The 8,315-nt window shown below is 31.0% G+C and overlaps 3 protein-coding genes across 3 annotated transcripts; 2 read left to right on the forward strand and 1 right to left on the reverse strand.

Moving 5' to 3' along the window:
• The first annotated feature begins 209 nt into the window (after positions 1-209).
• Positions 210-1,564, forward strand: LOC124916712 (60S ribosomal protein L10a-1-like). The gene is made up of 5 exons (XM_047457467.1): positions 210-353; positions 489-708; positions 782-947; positions 1,037-1,242; positions 1,331-1,564. Exons 1-5 carry the CDS (start codon positions 349-351, stop codon positions 1,382-1,384), a joined length of 651 nt encoding a protein of 216 aa, XP_047313423.1. The 5' UTR covers positions 210-348; the 3' UTR covers positions 1,385-1,564.
• A 2,107-nt stretch (positions 1,565-3,671) lies between these two features.
• LOC124916722 (DNA polymerase epsilon subunit 3) lies at positions 3,672-5,659 on the reverse strand. The gene is made up of 3 exons (XM_047457477.1): positions 5,416-5,659; positions 5,152-5,270; positions 3,672-4,189 (listed from the first exon to the last, which is right to left on the reverse strand). Exons 1-3 carry the CDS (start codon positions 5,586-5,588, stop codon positions 3,849-3,851), a joined length of 633 nt encoding a protein of 210 aa, XP_047313433.1. The 5' UTR covers positions 5,589-5,659; the 3' UTR covers positions 3,672-3,848.
• A 1,824-nt stretch (positions 5,660-7,483) lies between these two features.
• On the forward strand, positions 7,484-8,101 carry LOC124911970. Its single transcript, XM_047452518.1, has one exon. The coding sequence runs from the start codon at positions 7,484-7,486 to the stop codon at positions 8,099-8,101; it is 618 nt and encodes a 205-aa protein (XP_047308474.1).
• The last annotated feature ends 214 nt before the right edge of the window (positions 8,102-8,315 follow it).

Genomic DNA, 8,315 nt, shown 5'->3' on the forward strand with positions numbered 1-8,315 from the left:
AATTTAAAACCATTTTTTTTTTGTTGGACAAATAACACTTTGTCGAGCCGAAAGAAATAAATAAGATAAGTGGGCCTATGATAATACCTTCACAATAATATTTGGCCCACTAAACAAAAATTTGGACCCGTCTCAGAAGCCTGTTAGGGCATGTCTCTGTTGCTTAAGTAGTTGTCATCACTTAAAATCAAAACCCTACTCTTCTCGCACCTGCAGCCGTCGTTGATTCTCAGGTATTTTCTCTCTCGATCCGTTCTTCGGAAATCATTTTGATAGTTGAATAATCATTCATTGATTCAAACTATTGTTTATTTGCTTTCTCTTTTTCCAGATTTTGAAGACGAAGCCATGAGGTATATATATAATCCTGTTTTTATTTTATCAATTCGTTCAAATAGGTCGAATCTGATCCAAATAGGCACTGAAATGGTTAATTTCTTCTGGGTTTTTCAATTCATGCTTTAAATTGTTAATCTTGTTATCTGTAGTAAGCTTCAAAGTGATGCATTGAGGGAAGCAATCACCCAAATTGTTACTGATTGCAATGAAAAAAAGAGAAATTTCACAGAGACTATTGAGCTTCAGATTGGTTTGAAGAATTATGACCCACAAAAGGATAAACGTTTCAGTGGTTCTGTTAAGTTGCCACATATCCCACGTCCCAAGATGAAGGTTTGCATGCTTGGAGATGCTCAGCATGTGGAAGAGGTAAGTAAGATCATTTCAGATCATTTAGGTCATCTTGTTTGTGTTTAATCATCAATTCTGATAATATATACAGGCTGAGAAAATGGGATTGGAGTTTATGGATGTGGAAGGGTTGAAGAAGCTGAACAAGAACAAGAAACTTGTTAAGAAGCTTGCTAAGAAATACCATGCTTTTTTGGCATCTGAAGCAGTTATTAAGCAAATTCCTCGTCTTCTTGGACCTGGTCTCAACAAGGCAGGCAAGGAAATTTCTACATTTTGTTAAGAAATAATATACATTGTTGATCGATAACTTGAAACTTATCTTGATGGTTTGATATAAATGTAGGCAAGTTTCCAACCCTTGTGTCTCATCAAGAATCGCTTGAATCGAAAGTGAATGAGATTAAAGCAACTGTGAAATTCCAGTTGAAGAAAGTTCTTTGCATGGGAGTTGCAGTTGGGAACCTTTCCATGGAGGAAAAACAGATGTTTCAGAATGTGCAAATGAGTGTTAATTTTCTGGTTTCATTGTTGAAGAAGAACTGGCAGAATGTGAGTTGTTTGTTTATATTTATCTTCCCACAATCTTCAATTCTATTGTTAAATCTTCAAATTTATTTATTTATTTATTGTGAATCAGGTGAGGTGCTTGTATCTGAAGAGCACAATGGGGAAGCCAGTTCGAATCTTTTAAGCCAGTTTTTGATTATTGTGAGGTTTTTTATAATATATGCTTCTTCTTCTTGTTTTCAATTTTGTTGAAGGAGATGGTTGGATTCAGAGTTTCTTAATGTTTCTAGTTGATGACAAGTTTTCTATTACAAAGACATGTTCATTCAAATCTTCAACACATTTAGACAGAAGTTTTGCTTTTTGTCCTGTGTTTGTGAAAATGTCGTCTTTTTTAAGGTTTCTTTTGTTGTGTTGGATTGACATCTTATGTATCAGGATGTTATGTAATGGTTTAAGCTCTTGGCACCTAAATGCGCAAACAAACCATTGATAATTATGTTTGATTGAGAAAATTTCAAACATTTGTTTCAATTTATAAGTGTATTATTTGCATAAAAAAATAAGGATTAATCTGTGTTGTGGTAAAAGTAAACTAATGATATTAGAGAAAATTTCAAACATTTGGTTTCAATTTGATTGATTTGTGATGTGTGGTTCAAGTAACTTATCCCATTTATCTTAATGAATCGTAACATATTTTTTCTTCTTTCTATACTTCTATTTTTGCTGCAAAGTAATTTTTATTGAATAAAATAGATTGATCCATTCAAGGAGTACCCCATTAATATTAATGGGGTTTTACAATGAATAGAAGGTAATTTATCAAATATTTTATTTTTATTTTGGAAAATATAAATTAATCATCTTCCACCGTTGAAGAAATTGTTAATGTTTGCAAAAATGACAATATGAACCCTCCAATCTTAGGAGTAATCATCGTTCCTTCTTCTCCCTACAAAACCCTAAACGTGACTCTTCCTTTTCTTAATCCATTTTCCCCATCTTCACGACTCTATGTTCAATTTCGGCAACATTCTCAAATGGGTATGTTAATGTGCATTTTATGTTATAGTTAGTTGATTTGATGATTTTTTAGTGACTTGATTTTCTGAAGAATATTATAGTTCGTAATATTTCTCACGAACATTGTAATGTTTCTCACAAGTATTGTAAGGTTCGTGAGAACATTACGAATTATAGTATTTTTCACAAAATCAAGTCTAAAAAATCATCAAATCAACTAATGTGTATTATTTCTGAGATTGGAGGTATAAGGCCTTAAGGCACGATTGACATTTCACATACCTATAATGTCATTCTTGGAAACATTATCGAAAAATGATTTGACCCTTTTTATTAGGGTAATTTGATCAAATTTTCGGTAGGTACAACCATTTTGGGATGACATGTCTATCCAACATCAACACCAATTTTTTTTATTAACATTAAAATTGTAGGTAACTTAGTACCTACCATAACTTATTACAAGTTATTTTCTTCTTTATTCTTACATTTTAACCCACTTATATAACTCTGTCAAAAACTTCATAACCCACTTATATAACTCTGTCAAAAACTTCATAATTGAAATTATCAGGTTCATTAATAGCATTTCATAAATCATTATACATGTTTTATACCCTCAATTGTTATAAAATAGTTATTAAAAATGGACTAGAAAAAAAACAAGTATACATACTAACTAATAATAATCTGAATTTTAAAATATTATATAATCAATCTATAATACTTAAACCAAGTAAAACCAATTCTAAACTTTGATATATTCAATCAAAACCAAAATCTAATTAATTATTTAAAATATCATAGTTAAGAAGATTAAATAAGCTAATATAATAAATTAAAAGAATTATAATAAAAATGAAACAACAATGAAAGAAGAATAACACACCAAAAAAATCATATTAATAATTCAAAGTAGAAAAGTGACATTTTTTACAATTTATATCAATTTTATACTTCAAACCAAATAATAAAACATACATCGATACAACTTATACCTCCTAACAAACGCTCCTTATACTATGCGATTTTGTCACATGGTCAAACCCTAAACCCTAAAATGATATCGTCTAACAAAATTTACCTACAGAATAAAGCTTCATCTAACTCAATCACAATTTTAATGCTGAATATGAAATCACAATCAATTTTACTTTTTACTGTGACAGTGATTAAAGCAAACTGTCACATACCAAAAAAACCTTGATATGGGGCATTCTTCAAGTGAGGATCATACCAAAATAATGTATGAAGTTGCTTTACATACTGCTACAAGATCTGCTTGTGATATATGTAAAGTAAACAAGAAACTAATTAACCGAGCTATAAGCAGTTAACAAAACTAATTAACATTAAAGAATGGTTTAAGAATGCAACGGGGTTACATCTATGACATTCTCGACTACGAGCAATGGATAAGGTAGATAAGATTTACTATGTCATTAGAACTTAGAAGTAACTAATAGGAAACTTAATGGCAGGTAACATGTCCAACAATGGTTGTTGTTAGAGTAACAGCAATAATTTTCCAAATGTAGTCTCAACATCACCATTATAAGCGATTAAGAAGACAATATGGAGAAACAAACAGAATACAAACTTATCTGGGATATCAGTCGCCTTTAATCATCTTCTTCTTCTTCTTCTTCATCATCATCAGTTTTACCCGAGTCTTGAACACTTCCCTTCTCTTCTTCTTCCTCCTCTTCTTGTTCGCCTTCTTCTTCCTCTTCATCTTCTTCTTCTACATTTTCCGCAGGCAATACTTTTCTCTTCTTGTTAGTTTCCTCTTCATCATCACTTTCTTTCTCTTCCTCTTGTTTGTCTTCATCATCATTATCTTCTTCTTCTTCTTCTTTTTCAATTTCTACATTTTCCACTGGCACTGCTTTTCTTTTCTTGCTTGTTTCCTCCTTCTCCTTTGTTGATTTTGACCTCTTTCCGGCATTTTTTTGCCGGAACTCTGACAAGAAATGCAACATTTAGTATTTAAGAACACAAATGAAACTTTTACAGTCAATCCTAATGGTTAGAGTTTTGAATGTACCTAGAGTAGTAGATTGAAATTATTAAACAAAACAATGTTCAACAGATTAACTACCAGTGAACAATATAACTCGTCTCATCATTTGGAGTGCAAGGGAAAGGAAACCATCAAAACCTGATCCAACTTTTCTTAACAATCCTAAAAACAGATCAGGATTTTCTTTTCGCTATTGATGGACAATGTAAATTATCTGCGCAAGTGGCTAACACAGATGTAATTAAATAGTTCAAGGCCTTCCAACATCACACAATATAGCAGATTTCCCAATATTGTCACTTGAACAACCATTGGCAGAGCATGCGAATCAACAAGGATGGACAAAAAGAGGGTGTTGATAAAAATAGTTCAAGGCCTTCCAATATCACACAATATAGTAGATTTTCCAATATTGTCACTTGAACAACCGTTGGCAGAGCATGCGAATCAACAAGTAGGGACAATAAGAGGGTGTTGGCAGAAAAAGGAGAACTAATGGTACCTGATGTCCTAGGTCAAAAACATCATCATTACCCAATAACTTGGAGTACAGCAGCATCAACAACGAGAAACCACTAATTGGAATAAGTGAAACAATCATGACATGAAAAGATAATCCCTCTAGAAGGTTCTGTCTTTACAATTGTGAACAAGAACCACTCTAGATGGTAACAAATTAGGTCAATAACATAACTATTCATTTGAACATCTAAAAGAGGAACTAACTAACTGTAAAAACAGACAAAAAAAAGTCCCATGGAAGCATTATACATTGTTCAATATTGTATATAGAGTTAAACCTCACATGAAACTAGAAGAAACAGTAAACTAAGCTGAATATTAACATATCCAAATGATCAAATAATGAAAAAATACATAAAAAGATGTATAAGATGAGTAACCTTCTAATGAAGCTCGTAGAGGCTCAATGAACTCAGTGAATTCTATCTCTTCAAGTGCCTTAAATACATCCTCCGCATTAATTGTCTGTCTCTTAGATTCTCTACATATATCATTTGACCTGCATCTCGATCCAAATAACAAAATTAAACATATGAGCAATTGGATAAACCCTAGGTTTTGCAGTTTTTGTTGATGACATGATAGGGAATGTAAAACGAGTGTTGAGAATAGATAGATAGATTGATAGATAGTGAAAAACTTACGTAGCGGAGAGATAGTGAATGAAGATACGAGCGCTTTCGGAGAATGCTAAGAGAGCATCTCTTAGGATTGAAATATCACCTTCTGTGGAAATACTTGATAGCTTCTCCTTCACCAATCGACGAACGATTGCCTTCGGCAGTTCTTCAGTCTCCGCCGCTACTTTCTCCGCCATTTTTCTCTCTCTTTCTCGATCGATCGGAAATCTCCTCTACAATCTCTTACCTTCTTCTTGGACAGTATATTTTTTTTTTTTGGCTCAGATTTATGTGTAATTAATAATGCTTCTAGATTCTTTCCCGCCAATTGTTAATAAAAGAAAATTACAGAAATATAAATTATTTTCATATTATAAAAATAGAAATTGTTTTCATATAAACATTGTCTTATTTTTCTTTTTTAAGTAATATATATATATATATATAATATTGTTCATACTTTTAATTAAGTTTTAAATATTTATTTATATTTGATTTTGTTTGAAATTATTTATGAGATGATAGTTAGTTTCAAATTAGTTATTAAAATGGTTTAAATTTTGAATATATAATAAGAATTATTCATACTTAGCGAGTTATGTTCTTCATAATGTTTGAATGAGTCTAACTATTTTAAACAAAAATAAATATGTAATGAACAATTTTTAAAAATAATTATATGACAAGCAATTAAAAAAAAAAAAAGGTATAGTGATATATTTAAAACTTAGTTAAATGTATATGCAGTATTATAAATGTTACTTATTTTTTTTTCTTAAATAGTTTATCGGATTTGTAAAACAAAATAATAATTTTCACATTTTTTAAAAAAATTTCTAATTATTCTCACATATTAAACATTTTTTATGGCATTCAGATATCGTATTCGATAATTTTAAACGCGTATATATCAAAATTATACACTTATGTTCAAATTGATAAAATGTACACAAAAATTACGTTATACAGTTCTTTAAAAAATAAATATAAAATTTATCTTTATTCAAATTTTCTCAAATCTTAACTCATATTACACATTTTTGTTCCACTCAAATAAATTTTAACAAATTAAAATGCGTAAGTCACAAAAACAATACTCATTTTAAAAAATACGTCCAAAACGTTATTTTTTTTAAATGATCGATACAAAATAATATAAATAAAAGTCATTAAAAAAAATTGAAGAAAAATCATTTAAAAAAAGCATAGCACAAAAAGGTTCACCAATAGTCAAAGAAAAAATCACAAAAAGAACAAATTTAACGAGTACAGAGATTCTCGAAAAAATCAATGAGTTCCTCTACCGGCTCAACCGATTTATCCAATAAAACCTCCCTGATTGTCATAATAATATAATTATGTATTAAACGCATCGATCAACAACAATCACTAAATGTTCTATGGTTTCTTTCAAGCCAAATTATCCATCAGAAGATAAACGGGATAGGGGCTCAACGACTCAAACCAACTGAGCTCAGTATCTTTATCCACACTTCTTACCAACTAACGATTGATTTATGCATAACCCACTGAATATTAGTCATGTTCCATAATAAGCTTCAAATCGTAACCACTACATCACAATGTAAGAGCAAGTGAGACGTTAACACCGTCTCTTTATAACACATTCTACAACGACTTGCTATAATACACTATTTTTTCATTCATCTATCATCCGTCAAAATCCCTTAATGCATTATACTTTATCAAAATAACGAAATCTTCGATGTACTTTTAGTCCAAAACGTCTCTAAATATAATTTAAAAACGTGAAAAAATAATTAATAAAACAAAAATAATAAGTTAGAATAATATCGCACAGACAATTTTATCCATTTGAGAAATGTTTAAAATTGCTAATTTTTTTATATATTAAACTTATTTTTTTTTAAGAAGTAATTAATAATGAATTAGTTAAAATAAAATAAAATAAAATTGGGTATTCTATTAGGGAAGGGTAGAGCTGGTAATATCATGATATTTCTGTTTTGTAGGTATAAAGACCACGGGAAGAAGCAATGGCTAATCTAGATCCTTCACACTTATACATATCTTCTTCTTTCGTTTCAAATCTCAAACACACAGAGCTCCCATGGCTGCCTGCAAAAGTATTCGTCACATAATCTTCGACAAACCATTACCACCGCCAGATACACCAACCAATCTCAATCATCCAATTCCATGGAATCATAACCGTTCTTTTACCGAGATTTTCGGTGACCTATACTTCAATCAAAATCTTCCTTCATCCGAATCTTCTCCTCCATCATTCCACAGCAGACGATACAGTTTCTCGAACATCTATGATCACGAAGGATCAGAAACGGAGAAATCACATTCGGAGAGCCTTCAACACTGCACCGAGGGTTTGGGATTAGAGAGTTCGGTCGATGATACTATCATCGAGGATTTGAATATAAGAAATTTGGATCTGGAGGAATCATCAAAGGCGCCTGATCATTCGAGGAGATGTTATAGAAGATCGTTATCGTACGGAGGAGGAGATCATTCACATTTCCCTCCGCCGATCTCTTGCATTGGAAGGAATGTGTCTTTCAAATGTTTTAGATCTGATGGAAGATTCATTTTGAAGGAAGTTAGGATTCCGAATCAGGATTTCCTTCATGTGAAACGCGAACATGGACGCCTGCAACTTCGATTCGTTCAATCCGACGACGAAGAAGAAACAGAAATGGAGGTGAAGTCATAATCAGTAAGCAAAACGAATCATTCCATGAATTCATCAGATTCAAAGATCTTCTGCGAGTTGGAATATGCATGAATTGTAGTTATCATCATAATCATAACCTTCTCTAATGTAGTTTTATTTTTAATTATTATTAATTCAAATAAAGAGTTAAATATAATTTATTTTTATTTTTTAAGTAAAGTCATTAAAATCAAACTATTTAAATAAAAATTTA

Source organism: Impatiens glandulifera, chromosome 1, assembly GCF_907164915.1.
Source record: "Impatiens glandulifera chromosome 1, dImpGla2.1, whole genome shotgun sequence".
NCBI classification, from domain to species: Eukaryota; Viridiplantae; Streptophyta; class Magnoliopsida; order Ericales; family Balsaminaceae; genus Impatiens; species Impatiens glandulifera.